Source organism: Triturus cristatus, chromosome 12 (assembly GCF_964204655.1).
Source record: "Triturus cristatus chromosome 12, aTriCri1.1, whole genome shotgun sequence".
NCBI lineage: Eukaryota > Metazoa > Chordata > Amphibia > Caudata > Salamandridae > Triturus > Triturus cristatus.
Window position 1 is genome coordinate 472,845,842 of NC_140595.1, and position 24,655 is coordinate 472,870,496.

Here is a 24,655-nt window from a genome sequence, read left to right on the forward strand (position 1 = left end):
GAGTGAGCTTTGGACATCTGGCGAGAACCCGGTAGATCTCAACCAGGCGTGGTGACGAAGCGCCACAGTCGTAGCAATTGCTCTACCTAGTGAGTCCGCGGTGTCCAAACCACACCGAATGGCAAACTTAGCCGCATCTTTACCCTCGGCAACAGCTTGGGACAGCACAGCTTGGGTCTCTTCAGGACACTGAGGCAACACCTGTACAACTGTATCCCACACTGCGTGGGAATAGCGGCCCAAGAGGCAGGCGGTGCTCACCGACCGCATCCCTAAGCTGGCCGAAGAGAACAACCGCTTGTGGAACTGCTCCAGCTTCTTACAGTCCTTATCCGGCGGAGCCGTGGGAAAGGCACTCTGGGACGTCGAAGCTTGGATAACCAGGCTCTGGGGCGTAGGATGAGTGGTCAGAAACGCAGGGTCACCCGGCGCCGGGTGATGACGCAGGTGACTTTCTTATCCACAGGGGCGCCTGTGGCTGGCCGCGACCAAGTGCCCAGTAAGACGTCAGTGAGGGCGTCATTAAATGGTAGCAGGGGCTCCGACGAAGAGGATGCCGTCTGGAGCACCTCCGTGAGGAGATTAGTTTTTAGGGCCACCGTAGGGAGATCAAGGTTGAGGACCTCAGCTGCCCGACGGAGCATCACCGTGTCAGAAGCGCCCTCCTCCATGGTAGGCGGAGGAGAGGCAAAACCAGGGTCAGAGGAGACATCAAGGCTACCGGCCTCCTCTAACTCATCCACCGAGTTCTGCTCAGAGTCACACTGATGAGCAAGAGGGTCCTCGGACCCCTCCCAGTCGTCCTCCACCTCAGCCGTATGTGATACAGACTGCGGCGGCAGGGCAGGGACCGAGGACAGAACAAACGGCGCCGAGAACGGCGCTGGACGGGGCCAAACCGGCGCCGTGTCCCAGTGCGGATCCCAGGTAGAGACAAAAGTGTCCTGGAACCTGGGCAGGGGCGAAACAAATGGCATCCACTGCTGCGTCGGAGGCGGAGCCTGAGGGTGGCGCTGGGGCTGGAGCCAGCAGCGTGGGAGCCAGCGGCGCAGGATCCTGCAGCGCCAGGGCTGGAGCCGCCGGTGGTCCGACAGGACCCTGACAAGGGACTGCGGGGCCCAAGAGCGCGGAAGCCCGAGGCCTAAACAGGCGGTCCATGGTAGCAAGAAATTCTTGCACCTGTGCGCGAGTCGCTGACGGACCCGGGTAAGGTGGGTAGGCCGCGGGTCTCCCGGGCTCCTAAGGAGCCACAGGGGCAAAAAACTCCTGTCCCCCTCGTCCGTATCCGGGGACCAATGGAAGGACGTCGGAGAGCGACAACGCTTCTTCGACTTCTTTTTGTGTCATCTCTTACCCGAATTTGAGGGTGAAGACTTGGAGCCTGAGGAGCGATGATGGTGGCCCAGCGAGCATTCTCTGGAGCGGCCCCTGGTCCGGCCCACGTGGAGGAGTGCCGGACCTCAAGCAGCTTCCGGCGCCTCTCCCTCAAGGCCTTCGGGGCCATGGCCAGACAGTCCATACAGGACTGGGAGTCGTGGTTGCTCTCCAGGCAGTAGAGACAGACGTCATGGGGGTCTGCCACCGACATATTGCGACGGCAGGCCCCACAAGACTTAAAACCAGGCATCCCTATGTGCACCAGAGTAGACGCAAACTTACAGGAGACAAAAAGTCTCAAAAAGATAGTTAAAAAGTGACTAAGGTACGTGCTCTAACCGGATCTGCGCTTACTGGTGCGGAAAAAGAAAGAACTGATGTCAGCTCGCATGGGTGGCGCCTAAGTAGTCTCCATGACGTAATCTCGGCGCATACGACACCAGCGACGGACACGGAGTCAAACAACGCCACCTACTGATGCGCAGAGGTACTGCTAATGAAAACTTTCCGGATCCAGTCTGACACCTGGGGATATTCTAAGGTAAGGAATCTAACACTAACATGTTTCTTTCAGATAGGTATATACATTTGGAAAGATAATTTAGGTGATCATACAACAAAATGGTTATAACAAAGTTTGAAGGTTTCCTCAATTAGTATACCTATTATATTTCAAAGATGTATTATGTTCTCTAAGGGAGGTTTTCTCGGTTAGATCATACTTGTTAATTCTTCAATTAGGACTAATTTTCAGGGTTAATAAATACACTAAGCTTCAGAGGAAACTAATTAACATAAACAAGGTGGTAAATTTCTGGCTTTCACTACATACTTCAGTAAACCATGGAAACATGAATACATTTTGTTATTTGATAGCAAAACGCCTAGGTAAGGATAGTACAAAACAAAACATATGCCAATAGAGGGAGGCAACTTGATTCCCTACTTTGATAGGTAATATGTTCTGATGGAAGTCCCCTGATATAGGATTTATATCTCCCTCCCTTAGTTCAACTGAAATAAAGTTTACCCAGGAATAAATTATGAATACAATTTTATAACTTAATCATTCAAGGACCCAAAGTTATTCCTGCTAGCACTGTCAAAGCAAATCCTTCAGTGTGGGCCAAAATCATTAAAATCAGTATTTGACTATTGTCTGAAAACAGATTTGATTCCACAGTCCTGGTAGGGTAGTAACATAAGCCGTCTTTATTAAAAAAAGACGACCTTAATTTACCAAAAAGCTATTGTCCAATTGCAAAAATGGGACACTGCGGGGAAGATTTTTGCCAAATGTTTATTAAACTGATTAACCGCTTAACCTAATGCATCACAGCTTTTACCAGTTTAACAATCTGGATTTTGTATGACTTGTTCTAAGATAGATAATATATATGAGTTTGACTACGGCGAGTGAGAACGATGTCGGGCATCGGAGAATGAAGATTTATGTGGCATATTTCGATTTTATCAGTTTCTTCTGACTTTGTAGACAGCGCAAGTCTATGGCATCAACTGATTAAATTAGGCATTCCGACTGAGCTGTTGTGTCCGTTGATAAATCTTAATTCTAAAAATTAGCTAAAAGTCCTAGTGGGTACTGGAAATGAGTATTCTGATAAATTTAGGGTTAATAACGGCTTAAAACAAGGCTGCATTTTAGCCCCGCTATTATTTTCCTTATAGTTGTCTGATTTTAGAGCTTTAATAAGAAAAGTCACCACTCATCCTCTCAAATTAGGGATGAAGGAAATATCTACTCTGCTGTATGCTGACGACTTGGTGTTAATGTCCTTACTCCAACAGGTTTGCAGAAATAAATTGGTAGTTTAGCCACATTCAGTGTAGCTCATAACCTTTCAGCTAACAAAAGAAAAACTAAAATTAGAATAATGGGTGCAAGAAATCTTAAATGTACTCAACCCTGGTATTGCAATGGGAAGAGCATAGAGGTAGTAAAAGATTACCATACCTGCGAATAAATATAACAATCTCTCTTTGGTACCTTATAATAGACTTCACTTCTTCAGAACAAAGTCTATGGAGTAGTTAATTGCAATTTACTGATGCACAAGGTAAGAGATATGTGCAATCACTCTTAAAGGTGTATATCAGACAAAATACATCCGGTGGCACAATTTGCAATTGAGGCCAGGTGCATGACTTTGCTCGATATTGTGCCCTATTTAGAATCTAAACGTTAGAAACATTATCTTGGCATTAGAAATTTCAACTCTGAAATTATATGCCTTGCGCAAGAACTGATGAGGATAAGTTTTCGCACATATTGTCAGATTATTCGTTATATTCATCAATCATTGTGTTGTTCCAATAATTCATCGAAAAGGGTTTTATGGACAAAATTTTCACGTGATATGAAACAGACTTATACAACTGGTAAATTCTACTCCTATTGTTTGAAGCAGATGGACCTGAACTGTGAATAAGTGTTATATCAAAAACAACATTACACTGAAACTCCAATTTAAAAAGGTCTCAGGATGACATATTTCATTGTGTACAAATAAAAAGACTGCACTTACATGTTTCTTTTGTAAACTGTGGCTCAATGTAATTTTTACCTGAAGACTGATATTTGTCCTTTTATACAAAGAGTTTTGTGAAGTTTGAATTTGGTCAGATCTCTATTAGAGAAATTGTATGGACTAGAACGGTTAGGACCCTTTTTCATCATGGTTAAAAATGTTGTGATGCCCAGTTACAGGATATGATTCATGTTTTCTTTTTCTGTCTGAATCTTCCACATTCCACATTTACTAACAACATTTGTTAGACCCATTATTTTAAAGTACTCAGTCGAAACATGCAAAGAAACACTTTTTCTATTGTTAATTCCACAAACTGTGAATATCTGCTATCGTTCGAGGATGTTTTTCTGGTCTTTTCTTAAACTGTAGTGATGTTTTATCGAATATGTAATTTTTAACAATTTTAAATCTTGTTGTGATTACTGGCTCACGTTTGATGAATTAGGGTTCTTATAATGATTACTATATTGTCTGTATTTATGTATTATATGTGTTGAACGTGCTTATTTAGTGTTTCTATGGAATCATTACTGAAGTAAATAAATAAACCCAACTATTTCCACATACAAGTAAACTTAAAGATAATCACATCTGTGGGCAATAGAACAACGCAAGAACCCTTTCCGTCAAAGACATCTCAAACAACCTCTGCGTTATGTTTGTCTCTTACAAAAGATTATAATTATCTATCTAGGAAACCATCCACTGCTTTCATCTTATTTTCATTAGGAAATAATCATACTTTCCCATATATCTACCAGAAACCTGAACTATGATCTAAGGTGTTGAAATGTACCCGACTTCAGCTCAAAGGTGTAGGCACCAAAACAGAAAATATGTTTTCACATTTAACGGTTCACTGATAGACTATCGATTCCCAAAATATTCCCATACACATATATTGATGCAAAAATCCCACAATTAACACTATAAAATATAAATTAAATAAACAAAAATAAATTTAAAATATTAATACATTTATTATAATTAAATTACTTCCCAACCTATTCCCCTATAAACCCACAACCCGTTCCTAAAAAATTGACACAATTAACATAATTGCCAATTATTTAAAAATAATTAACAACTAATTTATAAATAATTAATAATTAATTAATTCTCACAATTAACACTAGAAAGTCTAAATTAAATAAATAGTAATACATAAAAAAATAATCATTATTTTATTATAATTAAATTACTTCCCACCCTATTCCCCTATAAACCCACAGCCCACTACAGAACCTAAAAATGCAAAATTTAATTAAGATAAAATTCATAACTACTAAAAATGTAACACAAATATTAAAAAACAAAACAAATTCTTATACAAAAATAGCTCTCATACTTTTAAAATGCATAACATTAATTAAAACATCGATATTTAAAACAACTATATTTTTGCAAACGATATTAACAACTTCGATATTTTCAAAAACGATGTCTTACCTGCAGGACGATATTCTTGACCACGAGATTCTTCCTGTTGATATTTCTGGATCACGATATTTAAAACTCGATATTTGTGTATGTCGACATTTTAAACTCGATATACATTTAACACTTGGGGCCAAATAACGAGTCTGGCGGTCAGAGGACCACCATACCTGTGGTGGCGCGGTGGTGGCGGTCCAGCCACCGCCTCACCAGCAGGCCTACCGCCCAATTAAGATGGGTGGTAGGACCGTAACTGGACCGCTGGCTCTGCCAAGGAATCACATTTTCCTGTTTGTGGTGCGGCAGTCAGGGGCTATGTAATATGCAGGTGGTGCCGCTGCAGCACCACCATATAATATTACCAGTTTCAGGACATCCAACAGTTTCATGGATATCTTTCCTCCATGAAGGCTGCAGTCCTGAAAGAAAGGGGGCCCTACAGTCTGGGGATGCATGCAGAGGGGCACGATATTGCTCCCCTGTGTTCAGGCACCCAGGTTCCTGCACGGCATGGACTTTCGAGTTCATGCCGTGCAGGAACTCCGTGTGGTGTTCCCATTACAGTGCCTGTTTCAAAGGCACTGCCAACTTGGTTCAGAGATAAGTTTAGTCCTTTTTTACATAACAATGGTTATGGGTTGCAATGGAAAATGGGCCTAGGCCTTTTTCTGTTGGTTATACTGCCAAGCAATGCTTTTTTATGTACCGGAGACTCCCGTCTCGACGACGGGGAATGATTCAGGCATGTGAATCTATGAAAGCTCCAATACTGGAGTAAGCCGCAATCCCGCCAGACCACACAAATGGTCGTAATCTGGCGGGCGGGTGGCAGCAATCTTCGGCAGAGTGGTGGCACGGCGGTTGGCAACGCCAATCCACCGCTTCACCAAAAGTCGTAATTAGGCCGTAAGTGTTCAACTCCCCATATGCCAATGGACTGCTCTTTATTCTTGGGCATTTGCAGAAATTCTTAAAAACTTAATTCCAATACAAAGCAAACTGCCTTAAACCTTTGTGCATACATGTACTTTTTAGATGTTGTAATTGCTTTAGCCTTTTTGTTTTAGATTGTTCAACAATACCTTATTTAAGCTACAGAGATTTATTTTATATTTGAATGTTTTACAAATTACCTCAATAAACATTTGGTTTACTTCAAAGCAAACCTCGATTAGGTTTCCATCTTGTAGTCAATTGCTCTTACCATTATCCATAGAAAGGCATCAACAATCTCATATTTTCAGAACTGTGGAAAATGACTGCTTGAAATGTGTGCTAGAGAAAGAAGAGCTGTGAAAAAAGACACAATCTTCCAATTCGTCCCATAGTATGGCACAGGTATAGCTATTGTTTCAGCACAAGCGATTTCTCCATAATTCCGGTAATTTTTTCAAAATGTTTCAAAGTGTTGTTCATTTGTCAAAGCTGGGACTGGAGCGTCCACTGCATGGTGAAACCGGCATGAACCCATGCCCTGAACTAGCTGGACTTTGGCCCAAGATGCATGACAATCCTCTATGCGCATTGAGGACTATGCTTTTTGTATGTCTTGAAATGCTTTGCTGGGCTTTGTGGTCAGGAAGGAAGTACCAAGCATGTCCTTTAAAGACGCAAGACTACCATCTGTGTCCTATCTCACGTACATTAGGTGGTTGTGGCAGCATGCCATATTTGTAATTTACATATGAAAGCAGGGTTTTTTCCTGTTTAGGTGCGTGTGGTGCCTAGTGGTCGCACTAATGTAAAGTTCCACTTGCCTGTAGTTTCCATAACCTACACTGATGTTTTCAAGTGAATGAGAGTGGTATAAATAGTATTAAAACAGTACTTTATATTGTAATCGTGGATTCCACCTGTTACAACTTTGCACAAGATAGAGGTTGAAATGAGCATCCTCACACTTGGAAGTGCATTGCTAGCATTCCAGAGCTGGTAGGGCCTGACCCTTTTGTCTGCCTTAGAGGTGCTGCTCCCAAAAGGCTGATCACAGCAAGGTGCAGAACCTCACGCTTTATTGTTCCCTGAGTTGTGGGTGCTTCAGTTTATGCCTTCACCTGACAAAGACTTTGTCAATTCGGCAGAGGAAGAATAAACAAAAGGAGGGAATCACTCTAAACCTGTTCCAGGACTCACAAATAGACTAGTCAATTTGTTGCGGAACCTTGAACTAATTGCAATACAATTTCTGTGAGTGGATTGTTATTGAAATGTTTCCGTAGAAAACGATGGTGAAAAGTCTACCACTCTATCATGACGCGTTAATCCAATATGGCGGATTTTTCAAAATGGCTGCCCATTATTTGAGATATAGGGTAGAACTGTTTATATGCCCATGTGTGGTATCATTTTATATGTTTTTAGGGACGGGAAAGTCAAAAATAACATCAACAGGGGAGCGCACGCTGCTATTTCGGACTCTCATTGCCTTGTTTGTGTGTTATTGTTGGTTTTTTTTCCTTTTTTTTTTTAGAAAATATGAAACCGTCCTTTTTTGATTGCCCTTGGACTATGGCCGCGGCCTGTTATATGTGCTTTCGAACTTTCGGGAGCTTTTGCCTCTGGTTCACTTGAATGTATGGAGTTGCCTTGCTGGCTCCCGAGCTTTCTAGCGGCCGGCCCGTTTGGTTGTAGGCCGTTGTTTGTATCTCTTTAATATGCAATAAAGGTTTCTTTTTAAAAAAAGAAAAAAAAGAAAATAAATAACATCAACAAATTTTCTGATGACCATAATATCAAATAATTGCGAAATATGTCAGATAGACAAAGTTTGTATAATTTTTTCGTTGACTTGTATGACATAGTGTGAAGGAACGTAAATATTACAATTAACTTTTGAAATAAAAAGTTTGCTATTGTTTGTGTTTTGTTTTGTTTTGTAACTTTGTTGTTACTGTTAGTTTTTTTGTTAATCAAAAATGTTTAATTTATGTGTTACACGTTCTTGCGTGTTGCTGTGAGATACAGTGAAAATGGACGTAGTACAGTGTTTCATTTGTGATGTGGTGTTTCAAGAAGATGACGATGTATCTGTACTCACTGAAAGAGGAGTGACTGGAATTCAAAAAACATGTAAGAAGAGAAAAATATATACGTTTCACGTTTGTGTTGGGCAGAAAGTTCACAAGAAATGTAGAGCGTGTTTAGTTAACTTGAAAACTCTGTTCCAGAAGAAAGAATCAGATCTCACAACTTCTCGTGTTCTACGGTCGTGTGAAACCCCGTTTGATTTTAGAAAAAATTGTTTTTTCTGTGGTATTGAGTTAAGTTTATACTTCAGGGAGAGGAAAACAAATGTGTGGTTTAATGCACGAACAGTTGAATTCAAATCATCAGTTGTCTAGAAAATGACTAATGAAGTGGGATCCATGAGGGCTCATTAGGATGAGTGGGTGGGCCATGCTCTCTTACTTTTTCATTGTATTTTTATTACTGTTAGACTTGTCAGCCTTAGGGTGGTCTTCCCCCAAACGTTTTGCCTACTTCACTTTATTTTTTGCTGAAATTCTGCTAACCAGTGCTTAAGTGCTCAATACCCTAAACCTGGTTTGATTGGCATATACATAATTGACATATTTAATTTATTGATAAGTCCCTTGTAGAATGCCTGCAAATTAAATTCTACCAGTGGGCGACAAATGCAAAAAGTACAGATGATGGATGTAATGCTAAACAAATCAACAATTCAGCTCCAGTTTATTTTTCTCACCATGCCATTCCAGTTTGTACCCAGCCATGGGCAAATCAGTCTTGACCCTGCTCCCCATGGGAACAGTCCAGCCCGAACTGCCAGCCAGGTCCTCCCTGGACCGGGAACAAGCCTCCTGGGACCAGTTTTGGGGTATCACCCCGGAGAACGTCTGTTAAAATTCCACCAGTAATCCATTTGAACCTGGTGATTTGCCCTTTGCTAGTTCCTCTATAGAGCCTCGAATTTCCAGCTTGGTAATGGGTCCCTCCAGTTCCTACTCATCTTTCTCCGATAACCGCAGGAGCGTCACCCTAGCCAAAAAGGCTTCAATTGCTCCCTTGGGTGTTGGTGCAAGCGCCCCATATAGCTTTCCGTAGTGCTTACTAAACACTTTGTGAATGTCTTGTTGGGCATTAATTAATTCCACCGAGGCGCTCGTGATCCTCAAGATGGTCCGTGCCCTCTCCTCCAAACTTGCTAACCATGCAAGAAGTCTCCCTGCGAGGCTCCCCTCCACATGAGCTGTGGATAGGAACTCGCATCTCTCAATGCCTGCAACTGCTCAGAGGTGATGGTGTGCATCCCCCTGGTTTCCTCGAATTGGCTGTGGGCATGCTCATCTCAATGCCTCTCAATCTTTAGCTGGCTAATCTCACGTTCCAGCTGAGAGAGCTCCCCACCAAGAGACCTGCGGACTCCCACCGCCTAACCTAAGCAGTGGCCCCTTACCACTGCCTTCAAAGCATCCCATTCAACATTACTAGTGCATGCCATATGATTTAGAACTATACAACCATGCTATTTTTGTGTGGGTCCCTAAAGGTGGGTCAAACAGGAATAAGACGGGGAGTCTCCATGTGGGCATCAGTGCGGTCCGTCTGCCCCACTGTAAACCTCGGATCATCAGGTTATGGACAGACAGAGTGCATGCTAAATATTTTGTGTGTGTCAGCTGGCTCTTCATCTCAGAGTAACACAGTAATTTATCAAGTCGGGCCTGGAGGTCTTAGTTTGGCGAGCAGTATGAATACTCCCTCCGGCCCGTGTTCCTTCAACTCCAAGGGTCCACAAATCCCAACTGCTCGACCACTCCCAGAAGCCCTGTGTTGCTCTCTCCACAAGGCAGTGAGGCATAGGGGCTACTGAGTTGCCTAGGCAGATGTCAGCAACACAATTATAGTCACCCCCTCATAAATATCTGAGCCTGGCCATTCCAAGAAAGCACGGGGCCAGGGCCTGCAGGAATCGTGTCTGCTGAATATTCGGGGCATAAATACTGCCCAACACAATCCGCGACCCATCCATTTTCCCAAATAGTAGGACATAGCAACCTTTCCTATCAATGCAGGTGTCCGAAACCACCAAGGGTATTCCTGGCCTCACCCAAATAAGGACCCCTCCAGAGAACACTCAGTAATGGGTTGCATAAAGTTGGCCCCTTCACCATCTCTGCCTCTGGGTCACCAAGTCTCCTACTAAGTGGGTCTCTTGTATTAGCACCATGTCCACTACCTGTGGCATGAGGAAAGCTAGGATTTTGTACCTCTTACTAAGGGGGCCCAACCCCCGTACATTCCAAATTAGGAAACCCGTTAGCCATTGTGTAGAATATCTGATAAGTGGATTCTCCTGTGTCCCATTTAACGCCGTCCACCCATCATTTTTCTCGCCCATTCCTGCCCAATCATTGCCATAGTGCCCCCCTCCAGTTCTTCGTGTTTCAGCTTGACAGCCCCTCCGAAAAAACTGGGTGCATGTACAAACATCAACAATCCCCAACTCCCACTCCCCAGAACAGATCAGTAATGGCTTACCACCAATACAATCAATATAGCAACTAGGGCTGTTGAGAAACCCCATATCCATACCATTGGCAAGATTGTGTAGGGGGTAGGCATCCGTGATCTTGTCTAAGCTACAATTCCGGCTCCATACACTCTTTGCAGGACTAAATAGTGGGAAGGACCACACCAGCAAATGGTGCACAGGAACAAGCCAGTGTCCCAAAATGGAACCCACAGGTCTGTGCCGCTCTGGTTCACTCATACTATTATACAGTGTGTAACTCGGCTGTCACAAACCTCATGTATACATCATGCACTCTAGATCTCACTACTGGGATGTGGGTTTAGAGCTAGCAATTGACATTTACCCGAGTGGGCTAGTACAATTCCACTTTTGAGATAAAGTCTTGTCATGCTATGATCTCTGCAACACACAATGCGCTGCCACCACAGTGTTAAATGCAGGAACCAGTGACAAGGAAAGTAGTCCTCTATCACTACAGAGGACTCGCATGGGGCACTCCTCCAGCTCCAGGACAAGTTAAGGACCAGACTCTGGTCAAAGGCAGGACCAGGCCTTAGTACACACACTTGGTTAGCTTGAGGCTGGGGCCAAAATACAGGACAGCAGACACTCGCAGTTTGGCATGCAGGGCATGAGATACGACTGTACAACATTCAGGGAACATTCCCATCCAAACATCTGATATTACTCTGTTCAGTTGACAGTTGCCTATGGGAGACCCACTCTTTGTTGCAGCAGCACTACAGTTGAACTATTCACAATTAAATGACTGCGGCTGCCAGAAGGCTTTTTCTTAAGCATCACTAAAAGCAGTTAAGCTCAAAGGCAGAGGGCCTTCGTTCCCAGGTTATCAATCTATTTCAGGATTTTGCCAAGTGCCATTTCATGCCACTACAACGTCACACTGAGTCTGGTCAGGAGCAGTCATTTTTCCATTTTTAGGTCTCGCGCCTAGCGTTGCAGTGCGCAGAACTGCTCGTGCAGCGAGAGACCTTGGAGGGTTTCAAAACGTACCTAGAAATCACACACGCTCGTGCGTGTGCTCTTTCTTTTGATCCCTGCGATTGGCTTGTGCGTGCGTGTTTTTCACAAACAGAGCACACAATAGGCCAAAGGCAGTCACATTGCTCCGCCCATGGCCTATTGGTGTCTATTCTGCGCACCGGCCGTCATGTGGTTTCAATTATCGTGCCCAGACACGGGCGCGATAATTGAAGCCACATGCCTCGCTGTGGCGGCGCGCACCACTCGCGGGCTTCTTTGTTTTTCAATAGCGATTGATTTTACTTTCGCGATCGCTACCACTTCCTGTGACTTGACGACCGTGTTTCTCACACAGTCTACTGCGGGCTCGTGGCTTCTATTAAACGCAGGAACAGTGTGGGAGCTTGCCTCTGACTTTTCCACAGCAACAACGCTTTTAGAAAAAAACGCAAAATGCACACATTCAACTCTTTTGCAGAGACTTGCAACTCTCGGGACGGTGAAACGTGATCCCGGGGCTTCAAAAAGCAGTCAGTACAATGTGTCTGTCTTTGGGAGCGGAGCTTGGCTCGCGGCGTGAATGACGGCTTGAGCCTCGAGCTCCGACACACAGAGGCAACTATCCTGTAATTATCCTTCCCCGCACTGTGCTCAGCCAGCCTTGAGGGGCGCGGGCGTCCAACACGGCGGTGTCCCGTTGGGAGCGAGTTCGGAGGGGGAGACGAGAGCTCGCCGTCTGCGGAGCGATTCCGGTGTGAGGAGCAGTGCAGGCCCCTGATCCCCACGCTGAAGTGCGCAGTGAGCCCAGCGACGTCGCTGTGCGTGCGGCGTCGCGCGTGGCCAGCGGTGGAGCGGAAGGGGAGCGGTGCCGGGACTGACGGCGCATCTGCTGCGGGAGGACCCGGAGGCTGGGGCTCGCTGTGGTTCGAGTGTACAAGGGTCCTGGCGGTGTGAACAGCGTGAGGCCCCGGAAAACAGAGCGCTGAGCCGCGGAAGGTGGGGACGCCCTGGGCGCGGAGGTTACGGCCCGCGAGAGGAGAGTTGCGGCAGCGGCGGCCCCTCGAGGGAGTCGGCGGTGCTTGGTGGGACGCCGCGGGGGCCGGCTACGGCCGTATACATGTGCTGAGCGGGAATCGTGATCGATGAAGCCAGGGGGCTCGGCTGAGGCTGGTACATGTGGAGCTCGGAGTGATCGTTAGCGTACGGCCGGGACAGCGGGCCCCCGTGGGCAGCCCTGGACAGAGCGCGCAGGCTCAGGCACGGAGAAGGAGGTGTAAGCGGACAGCAGAAGACGTTCCCCTCCAGAGTTGGGGAATCAGATGAGGTGACACCCGGGCGACTCGCAAGACCATCTTTCTGTGAGTAGTGCTAAGGCAGGCGACTGGCGCGTCCACTGGTAACACTTGGGAGAGGAAGCACCCCATCGGGAGAGGTGCGGGACAGCAGCGATCGGAGTCCGTAGGGCTGTCCTGGACTCCCGCGCCCTGGTCCCCCTACCCAGCACAGGACATAGTTCCGGACCACCCCGCCCCTGGACGCTGGTCGGCTTGGGGGCGGGGGCGCTCCAGTACGCACTTGCTGCACCTCGGGACGTTCCCCCTTGGAGGCCCTTGTTCTTGAGCGGCGCTTCGGTCCCGGCTGCTAGGGGGGTGCGCGGAGCGGCACCCCGGGAGGATCGAGGCGCCTGGAGGCGAGGAGGCGTTGGGGCACCGGCGGCGGCGTGGCCGGTCTGGCCTGTGCCGGGAGCAGGATCTGGCCCGGGTAGTGCTCGCTGACACCCCCCCCGCCCTGAGTGAGAGGCGGTGGGACCGGTGGGAGACGCCCACGGGCTGGCCGCGGCGCAATGGGCAAATCGGACAGAACGCAGGCGAAGATTTCGTTTGAGCAGAAGCGCCCTAAGCCCCAGGTCGCGGGAGAGGGAGCGGCGAGTGGTGGTGGGCCTGCCCCCTCAGATGACACCCAGGATATCAAGAGTCTGCTACTCTCGATGGAGAAAGGCCTTCAGTCAGGCATCACTTCCCTGGGGGCGAAGATCGACGCGCTCTCCTATCGCATGGACCGCATGGGGGAGCGCCTTGATAAACATGCGGAGCGACTGGACCACACCGAGGAGAGGCTTGTGGGGGTGGAGGAAGCGCAGACCTCGATGGATTCAGAGCAGAAGGCGCTGGGGCGTCTCATGCAGGTACTGCAGGACAAAACCGAAGACCTGGAAGCCCGTGCGCGACGCTGTAACCTGCGCATCACGGGCCTTCCGGAGACTACGCCGACGGGCAACATGGAGCTCTTTGTTGAAAAATTGCTGAGGGATCTGCTCGGTCCAGACACCTTCTCCCCTATGTTTGTGGTGGAGAGGGCGCACAGATCCCTGGGGCCTCGGCCGGTGCCGGGGGCGCCGCCGCGCCCGATAATCGCCAAACTATTGAACTATAGAGACAGGGACGCTGCCCTCCGAGTGGCAAGGGAAAAGCAGATGCTCAGGTATGAGGGGTCGTCCATCTCGCTGTACCCGGACTTCACCGCCAGGGTCCAGGAGGCCAGAAGGCAGTTCATCCCGGTCAAAAGGCAGTTGCGGGAGCTCGGCCTGGACTACGCAATGCTATACCCTGCGAAACTGCGAGTTAATAGGCAAGGGAAGACACACATTTTTCTTGATCCCAAGGCTTTGCAGAATGCCCTGAAGGATTGGGGCAGGGGGAAAAAGACCAGCCCTGAGAGGAGCTCGGGCGGAGAGGGGAGGGGGGGCTCCTTGGAGCAGCAAGACTAGGCACACGCGCTTGCTGGGACGACACTGGGCACGCGCTGGGTCTTGGAGGCGCATCATGAGGAGACAGCTGGTAAGAGCGGCACCATGGCGGCGAAAGCTGGGCTGTACTATTTGACAACGCACTGAGGCCGAAGGCCTACATGGCGCAGCATGGGGTTGGGGGGACACATGAGGGAGGAGAGCTGGACAGGTGGGGATGGTCCTGTGCTGCCGGCCAAGACTTGATTCAATGTAGCACGGTTGGAGGTGCGCCGGTGCTGTCTGAAATGGCAGGTGGTGGCTGCTAAGGGTGCAGGGGAGTGAACACTAACTCCTGGCTACTGTCACAGTGGGGGACGATATTACTGCTCTGTGTGCGGAGGGGAAGGCTTGCCCTTGAGTTGCATTTGTCTAATACTTTTGTACGGAGCTACCTCCGCCTCCGAGTGCACGACACACTCTTGACGGGGATTGAGGTTTGTCGGGTGGGGGGAGGGTGGTAGTGGGTCACCTCTGAATGAGGTCCAGCATGGCGAAGTTGGGGGAGGTCAGCTGTGGGAGGGGGGGAGGGGAGGGGTGTTTGCTGTTTGATTCTAGGCTAGTCCGACAGATTGGAGGGATTAGAGCGAAGATTCCTGAGAACTGTTTAGTAACTACGAGTACGGGGTTACTGCCCCATGACTGGGACGATAATGGCTAGAACAGCGACTCGGCAGGGGTCGCCCTGCCCCCTGCGGGTAGTAACCTGGAATGTCAGGGGATTGAATGACCATCGTAAACTGCGGAAAGTCTTACACTACCTTCATAGGCATGGCGTGGATGTGGCCTTCTTACAGGAGACGCACCTTCCAAACCACAGCCCCATGCTACGTACTGGGAGGCTGAGGGGGAACGTTCATGCGGCTGGGTTCACAACACATGCTAGGGGGGTACTCACTTGGTTCAACCCTAAGTCTGAATCCACTGCGCAACTGATTGCCTTGGACGGGGGGGGTAGATATGTCCTCTCTCGATGCCAGGGCAAAGGATTGGATTTACTGTTAGTCAATGCCTATGGTCCGAACTTTGATTGCCCTGATTTTTACGGAAAATTGGCCGAAACAGTGAGGGGCTGTGGTGACTCACAGATTCTGTGGGGAGGTGATTTTAATGTTGTGCTAGACCCTCGACTGGATAGATCGGGGGGGGCGGCTAGGGCGCCGGCGGCTGCAGCTACGAGGTTGCACAGGGAAATGATCCGAATGGAACTTTCTGACGTATGGAGGACGCTAAACCCTGGGGTGGGGGGCTTCACGCACTACTCGGCCAGCCATAACCTACATACACGCATAGACTACTGGCTTGCGTCGTCGACGCTCCTCCAGCGGGTGGGGTCGTGTCAAGTCCTTCCGCGGACTTTGTCTGACCATTCTCCAATTCTATTATCTGTGGACACGCCTAGGAAATCCATTCCACCGTTCACGTGGCGGTTCCCTCCCTATTCGCTATTAGACCCCTTGTTCAAGGAGGAGCTGGCAGAAACTATCGACACGTTTTTTCGCACTAATGTGGGTTCAGTTGACAGCTTCCAGACGGCCTGGGAAGCGTTTAAGGTATACATTAGAGGGGTGGCCATGGCTAAACATTCCGGGGTGCTGCGGGACATACGTCGGAGACTTGCAGGTTTGGAGCGTAGACTGGGCGAAGTAGAGGCCAGGCAGGTGGGGGGCGGGGGAGGCGAGGCTACGGAGGAACTGAAGACGCTACTGGAAGAGTACCACGAGGCCACGGATGTGGAGGTCAAGCACCTAGGGAAGTACGCCACGGCCAGGGTATACGGTGAGGGCGAGAGGTCGGGCTCGGTCCTAGCGAAGTTACTGAAGGCCAGGAGGCGCAAAACTAACATAACCAAGATTCGATCAGATGGTGGGGAGCTACTAACTGAGGAGGAGGAGATCGCAGCATGCTTCCGGTCGTACTACGCGGCGCTGTACGCCTCTCGGCAGGTGGGGATGGATGACGAAATAAGTGAATACTTGGACCACATACAAGTGCTCTTTCTCTCCAACGCCCGTCGGGAATTCTTGGCCCTCCCCATACAGAGGGACGAAATTCTTGAAGCCCTGGCGGGCATGCGTGCGAACAGCGCGCCTGGGGCAGATGGCCTCAAGGCCGATTTTTATAAACATTATGTGGATCTTCTTCTGCCGCATCTCTCGCAGCTGTTTGATGATATGTGCGAAACGGGTAGTATGCCGAAGTCCATGAGTGAGGCCATATTGGTGGCCATCCCTAAGCCAGGGAAGCCCCCAGAGGAGTAAAGCTCTTATAGACCACTGTCGCTACTCAACGTTGACGCTAAGATATATGCGAAAATACTGGCTACGCGGCTGGCGCTGCTAACGCCAGAACTGGTGGCACCTGAGCAGGCGAGCTTCATGCCTGGTAGGAATTTGACCTACAACCTGCGGACGGTATTTGGAACTATGCAACATGTTAGACGGGACGCCAAGGCACTTGCGGTGTTCCTAGATATGGAGAAGGTGTTCGACTCGGTAGAGTGGCCGTTCATGAGGCTGGTATTAAGTAAAATGGGCCTGGGCCTGGGCTTTCTGCGTATGATGGGGGTCCTGTACAACGCTCCAAGTGCACGGATACTGCTGGGGAGCAGAGTTACTGACGCTATACGGATCTCTAGGGGCACTCGGCAGGGCTGCCCCCTGTCGCCGATTCTATATGCGCTGGTGGCGGAGCCGCTAGCCTGCGCTCTGCGGGAATACCATGGCTTGAGGGGGGTGAGCTTCCCCACCTACAGAATCGTGGTCTCTACTTATGCAGATGATACCCTTCTGTATGTGCGGGATCCAGAGAACAATTTGGCGCCGGTGCTGAGAGAAGTGGTGCACTTCGGTGCCCTCTCAGGTCTGAGAGTCAATTGGAGCAAGTCCATTGCCTTCCCGCTCACTACATCCACGTCCCCCTTTGAGATGGACTACCCACTGCAATGGACTGACGATGCGATCCGATATCTGGGAATCCGACTGCACACTGACCCCGAAGTATTGATGAGGGAGAATTATGGTAGGGCTGTGGCTAAACTCGAGGACGACGTGGACATCTGGATCGGCCTCCCACTTTCCTTGATCGGCAGGATAGCGATCATGAAGATGGTGGTCCTTCCTCGCTTCCTGTTCCTCTTCATCAATATTCCGATGGTGTTGCCACGGGTATTTTTTGAACGGCTGCGTCGGTCGCTACTGAAGTTGGCATGGGCGGGCAAGCAGTCCCGAGTCAGCTGGCAGGTGCTGACACTACCTTATCATATGGGAGGTCTCGGTGCGCCCGATTTGGAATTATACTACCGGGTGGCCCAGGGAGCGCAGGCACACAGCTGGATACACGGGGAGGCTGTGGTACCATACCTAATACTGGAACGATTGTTCGCTGACCCCCTCCCGCTGCCGGCGACCCTATGTGAACCGCCGGTTCGCCGGACGGGCTACCTTGACTCCCTTAACTCCACGAGACATGCCTGGGATAGTATACTTAGACACCAGGCTGGTGCATTACTTTATTCGCCCTCCATGCCAGTGGAGTGGGCGCAATGGCTATCCCCATGCAGGGACGAGGGGGTGGTGCGAGCGCTCAAGGCGCTCAAATTGCAGGTAATGGGTGACTTGTTCGTCGACGGCATCGTACGGACATGGGATGAGGTGGCGGCGGGGGTGGACGCTCCGTCGCAGCTGCACCGCTTCCAGTTCCACAGAGTTAGGGGGGCGCTGCGACAGCAACTGGGGGACGATATGGCGGAGCCCCCGGAGGTGTTGGAACTGACATATGTCATTAACCATAAGTGCCCTCGGCATTTAATATCACACCTATATAAGATAACTATGGAGCAGCGAATACACCGGTACCCCAAGGCCAGGCTGGCCTGGCAACAGGACCTAGGGACGGCAATAGATGACGACATGTGGCGGTACTGTTGTGCGGGCACGCGAAGGATATCGCTGCATGGGAGGCACAGATTGCTCCATTTTAAGTACTTAAACAGAGTATACTATACGCCGGACAGGTTACATCGCTACGGTCTGCGAGAGGATGCGGTGTGCAAGAGATGCGGGCACGACGGGGCGGGATTTTTTCATTTGGCGTGGGAATGCCCGGGGGTGTACGGGTTCTGGCAGGCCATTTTCCGCAAACTAGGTGCACTACAGGAGCTCGAGCTGGTCCCGGTGCCGGAGGTGGCGCTACTGGGTTACTCCAAGAAATTGCCCAGATCTGTTCGAAAAATGGTTGACATGGGTCTGTTAATAGCTAAGAAGGGGGTGGCAATGTGCTGGATGAGAGGACCATTGCCCACAGTGGACCAATGGGCCCGAGATGTACTGTATTGCTGCACGCAAACCGAGGTGTTTAGTGAGCTACTACCGCCACGCAGTAGGCCGAAGAATTTCTGGGGGTTATACACAGAACGCCTCAGGGGACAGGGGGGGGCTCTGGAGGGGGCGGCGGAGGCAGGAGCGGTTCGGGAATAGGGGGACGGAGGGTCAAGGGACCAACTGGGGGGCGTTTGAGGAACGTCAGGTGGGGAGCCGTGGGCGTGGGCGGCCGGAACAGGTGCTGGTAGGTAGAAGGGGGTCAGTAACGATGGGTGGGGAGCTTTGAGCGATGGGGGCAAGAGTGCTCTGAGACTGGCAGGAGAGGGGGACGTATTAAGAGTGCACCGAGATACTTGCTTTTAATTGAGGAGTACGCTGCTAGGGAGGGTCTGATCGGATGCCTAGAGGTGGGGAAGTTGGGGGGTGGGGGTGGGAGTTTGGGGTGTTTGATTTAAGCACTAAAAGATACAAGAACACTGAGATCCCTCCATGGGGGAGGGCAACTAGGCTGTGGCGCACCGCCACAATACTGGGGCTGCATTCTGTCTGGACTAACTTGGGGTACAGCGATGCCCGACCTCCGGGTTGTGGGATAAGCTAATGGACTCTCGTGACGGTGTGTGGGAGAGCAGCCGGCCTTAGGGTTGTAGGCGCATTATGATGTAAGTTGATATGTGCTATTTAGTAATAAAGGCATTTGAAAAAAAAAAAACAATGTGTCTGTCTTTCCCTTTCATTTAGCTTCTTTCTTGTTTGTTCTTTTCACTTCACTTTCCTACCTGTCAGGGTTTTACGCTGACCTGAATTACTCCCGGCCTGCCTCTCACTCCAAAGCGCCTGGTAAAACCCCAAAGACGCCGTCCTCTAATACGGAACGGTGCACGTGTGCGGACCGGGCTGTAGGGAGGACAGTGTTCAGTGCTGTACTCTCAAAACAGCCCCGTCCGTGAAGTTAGCAGCGCTGGTCGTTCTCCCTGTGTAAGTGTTTGCCCCTGTCTATATGTCTGCTCCGATGAACACTTGTGTGCACTCTATGTAAATGCATGTGTGCACACTGCTGTATCAGTATGTGCTCTCAGTCACGTTAGTGTGTGTTCGTATCTACGTTTTGTGTTACCCTAGGTGCTCTAGTGTGAGTATATGTGTTATTTTTTCAGTGTGTGCACCCGCTTGTAGTACCGTGGAGTTGGTGCGCGTGTACGCTCGTGTCACTGTCGTTACACTTTGTTCCTGTGTGCGCATACCTTTGTTTGTGTGTGGGTACATGCTTGTGTGTTTATGGGTCCACTTATGCTTTCCTGTCACCTCTGCATCACAGTGTACGTGTACTCTTGTGTTAGCACGTTTGTCTTACATCACATTGTGAAAGCTTCTTTGTAGGTGCTTGTGTACTCATTGGTCAGAGTGTGCAGGCGCTCTCGAATCAATATTTGTGTGCCCCAGTTTCACTGTCTGTTCTTTTGTGTCATATTGTGCATGCATACGAATGTCAGTTTGTGTATGATTGGTGTCAGTTTGTGCATGTCTGTGCTTTTGTGAGTGGATGTGTATGCTCTTCTGATAGTGGTTGTGCACTTGGATCAGTGCGTGTGCTTTTCTGTCAATGCGTGTACTCTCGTGCTTAAGTGTGTTCTTGTGTTAGTGTGTGCACTTGTGTGTTCTCCTGTGTCAGGATGTGTATGTTCTTGTGTCCAATTATGTGCAGTATCAAGTGTCAGTGCTTTGAAGCTCGTGTGTCAACATGTGTATACTCTTACGGCAGTACTGTATATGTTTTTATATCATTTTGTATGTGCTTGTGTCATCGTATGTATGGTTTGTAAGTTTGTGTGTCCTTTAGTGTCAGTGTGTACTCGCGGGATTTTTGTGTATGATCTTGTAGTGTCTGTATTCTCTTGTGGCAGAGGTTGTTTCTATTGAGTCAGATTCTGTACACATGTGTCAGTATGAAGGTGCTGTTGTGTCAGTGTTTTATGTGCTTTTGTATTCCCGTGTATACGGTTGTGTGTGATGGTGAACTGGTGTCAGATAGTGTACGTACGTGTGCCAGTGTGTGGGTTTTCTTCTGTCATGTGAATGTGCTCTTATGCCACTGTATGTGCACTATTAGGTCAGTGTATATATATGCTCTGGTGCTTGTCTGCGTGCTGCTCCTGTGCTCTTGTCTGGGTGTTCTGTGGACAGTGTATGCATACTTATGTATCACAGCATGTGTACTTTTGTGCTGCACTATGTATGCTCGTGTGTCAAGATGTTCGGGCTTATGTCATAGTGTGTATGATTTGGCTTCTGGTTGTGTGTTCTTATGGCAGCGTGCGTGTTCTTGTTTCAGTGTGTATACGGTGTAGCGTCAGTGGGCATGTTATTGTGTGTCACACACAGTAATGTTTATTTTGGGGTTTTTATTCAGGCCGGAGTTGCCCCAAAGGCAGCTACTTTGTCCCAATTACGTTGTCCCGATTTTTTAAATTTTATTTAAAATGTGCCACTTTCCTGTTGTAAACTATTGACAGGTATGTTCACGTAACTTTCCTGTCCAGGGCGCACTGCCTGTAACCTCGCTGAGGGGGTTAAAGTGCCCGATGCAGAAATCTGTGTGAAACTTCCCAGTCACGTGTACCAACGTTAGTAAGGTATTTCAGGGCACAGGGTTAATGTGCTGAAAGCAGAGCTCTGTGCATCAGGAGAGGTCACAAGTTTAAATATGTTTAGTCCATATTTATTATGCTTGTTGAAAGTGGACCCTGGCACTGTCGTAACTCACACCTCAGCCTCACCTCCTCGTACACAGTCTGGCGGGAGCTTATGGTGGCATTGGCATGAGAGTCAATACGAAGGACAGCTGCAGACACTGTATGATTAACCAAGCCAGAGATCAAGCACAACAGACCTCTGCGCTCCAGCCTCAGTCTCCAGGAAACGCGATGCCTTTTCGCCCAATTCTTCTGCCTGACAGGAACTTCAATGTAATAGATCTCGCATTTACACGACTTTGAACAAATTGCATTGTAAATGACAATGCCTTTTATTTATTTTTTTGTTTTTGAAACATAAATAAAAGGCATTGTCATTTACAATGCCGATAGTTTAAACTCGCGTAAATATGAGACCTGTCTCGCATTTGCGAGAGTTTAAGCTACTTGCAATGCCAATAGCTCAAACTTTAATAATGCGAGACCTAATGAATTGCAAATGCTTGTTATAATAAGGAACAAATCATTAATTGCATCATGATCGCTTTATACACCCCACTACTGAATTCCTGCCACAAATGAACTGTTAACTAAAATTGTCAGACTGGGGGGAAGGAAATGGATATTGAGGCAAGAGCTCCTTGATTGGGCAGTCATTACTCTCAGCCGGCAGCACACCCTCCCTTAAGGCATCATCTTAATACCCAGTCAAAATAAAGAACCCCTGATGGAGATATATGATTAACTATATATTAGGATTGTTATCAATTTCAAGCACTGACACCTTGACTCTGCCTATTGATTCTGTCTTACAAGGTCTCTTGCTGTGACATCAGAACACTGTGGCGCTTGTTTACAATGCTGGTGATTTCTTTGTTGCATATAACTGAGTAATCCTAGCATTTAAGTGTGTGGACAGTCCCAGTGTCCGAACTGAGTAAAGACACTGTGGCTGGGATGGTGTGGCCTCACACAAGGGTAATATAAAAGAAGGGGGTTGTGTGGGCACATCTCATTTTGTGTCCCATCACATCATCCACCTATGTCCTGTGAAACCATTAACGACTTGTGCCTTAACATCAGAAAGGTTATAGAGGGAACTGAGTTAGGAACATACTCGCCAGCTGTTAAATCAGGGGCAATGTAAAACAACTTCAGTTATAAGGAGAATGGTAATGAAGCAGGCATGTTACTTAGTGTCTTAAAGGGAACGCATGGTGAAGAAATGTGACTTTATTTTACATTGTTTGATGCCAAGACATGCTTCTCTCTCTGAACAAGGCTAATCTTTTATAGGATAGTAGCCCAAATACTCTAAGAGAGTGGTTCACGCTGTGAACAGACAAGTTTCCAGACCGAATGTTGAGGCTTTAATGTGAAAATAAGCTTCATTGCAAATAAATTGAAAAACACATAGGTATACTGTGGACTTAACCTTTCAAAGACTGCAAAAGGGCACACAAAAGGAAAGGTGTATACCACAGATTTCAGGAAGGACTCCACATTATATTATGGTGGATAGACAAACAATTTATGGAATAACTTTGAGAGTATAAATAGGGTACCAACTGTAGGTCTGCAGAGCGAATAATAAACAGTACCAAGTTTGGAACAGTGGTACCCTTGTCATAAGGCTGCTCTGTTAACAGATCTCAAACAAATATACAACCCTAATGGAGTAACTACTTTGCTAACATTGAAAACTGACTTTTGCTTACTAGCCATACTCTATGGTTTCACGGCTCGTACAAATATGAATAAGCATTATCAAGAAACCACTAAAGTGAAGAGTGAAAACGAAACCAACAGACCTATTATTTTTTTGTGTCATTTCCAACTCCACTTCAAGTGTCTTGTTATCGGCTACAAGACAATTTTTCTCCAACGTCAGACTCTTCTTTTCTGCCTGCAGGCCAGATAGCTTCTCCATGAATTCTTTCACCTCAGTTTGCCGTTTGGTTTGTTCTTCCTGAAGTTGGCTAAGGAAATAAAATAATATATAGGAAAACCAACTGTTTATATCATTTTAAATATGAAAAAAACAGTAATGTTGCTACTTCCCATTTTCAAATTAAATGATTCCAAAAAAGTACCACATTATCTTTCTTGTAACTGCCTGCTAGACAGCATATGTAACAGCAATCAGGACAAATTAGGGATGCTTCATTCCCCCACGAATAAATCGCTGCTGTGACAGATGACCTCAACAAATGTAGTATTGATTTCCCAGGCTAAAGAAGGACTACCACAAATCATCGTACGAATTTGACAATGTTGCATCGGGTTGGAACAAAAGGCTGAAAGCAACATTTATTCTTGTAAAAATGCAATCGCCCGAAATACCATAAATGTATGTACAATTGTGCATGAAGCTTGGTCCTAATATGCACTTAATTTGGAATTTGCAACATATGCCTCAAAATATTCATGGAAACTTGTGACTTTCACAGGTTTTCAGGAGTGCTTTTGGAAGCCTTTGTAAACCCCTAAAATTTGCTCTTGCAAAAAGATTTCCACTTCATTGCAACTGTACTTGTATGTTTTTCTCCAGCAGCAAAACATTTTTCATGTATGGATAAGCACCATCCTCTAATGTCCCATCAATTTTTAAAATATTCCCTGCCCATTCCCACCCTAAAAAGAGATTTACTCCTGCCTTTGCAGAAAGTAAACTTTTGATCGTTTTGATGGTGCGACTAGGCTTTAGTCCGTTTATTAATACCCTCAGGCTCGAGCTTGTGGGTGTTGCCAAACTTTACAGGCCATCCCCACCCTCGAAGACCCACCTCCCTCACCTGGTAGGAGATTTTCTCAGACACAATATTACACTATACTAGGCCAATAGTAAACCAAATACTAAATGCAACTTCTCCTTTTGCGAACTGCTTCTACTTGCATATGTTATCTCTAAAGTGGTGAGGCTTAGAAACCTAGTGATAGATTATTATAAATAAATAGGGGCACGAGTAATTATAAAGAAGTAAAGGACCGACTAACTCAAAATGAAG

General features: G+C 47.6%; 1 protein-coding gene across 1 annotated transcript in view; it reads right to left on the minus strand.

The window, feature by feature from the left end:
- The window catches only part of CEP89 (centrosomal protein 89), a 1,352,699-nt gene that overhangs the window by 492,308 nt on the left and 835,736 nt on the right, over positions 1-24,655 (minus strand). The window contains exon 15 of the mRNA XM_085638793.1: positions 23,459-23,626. Within this exon, the coding sequence (XP_085494919.1) occupies positions 23,459-23,626 (168 nt within the window). The remainder of the gene's footprint in view (positions 1-23,458; positions 23,627-24,655) is intronic.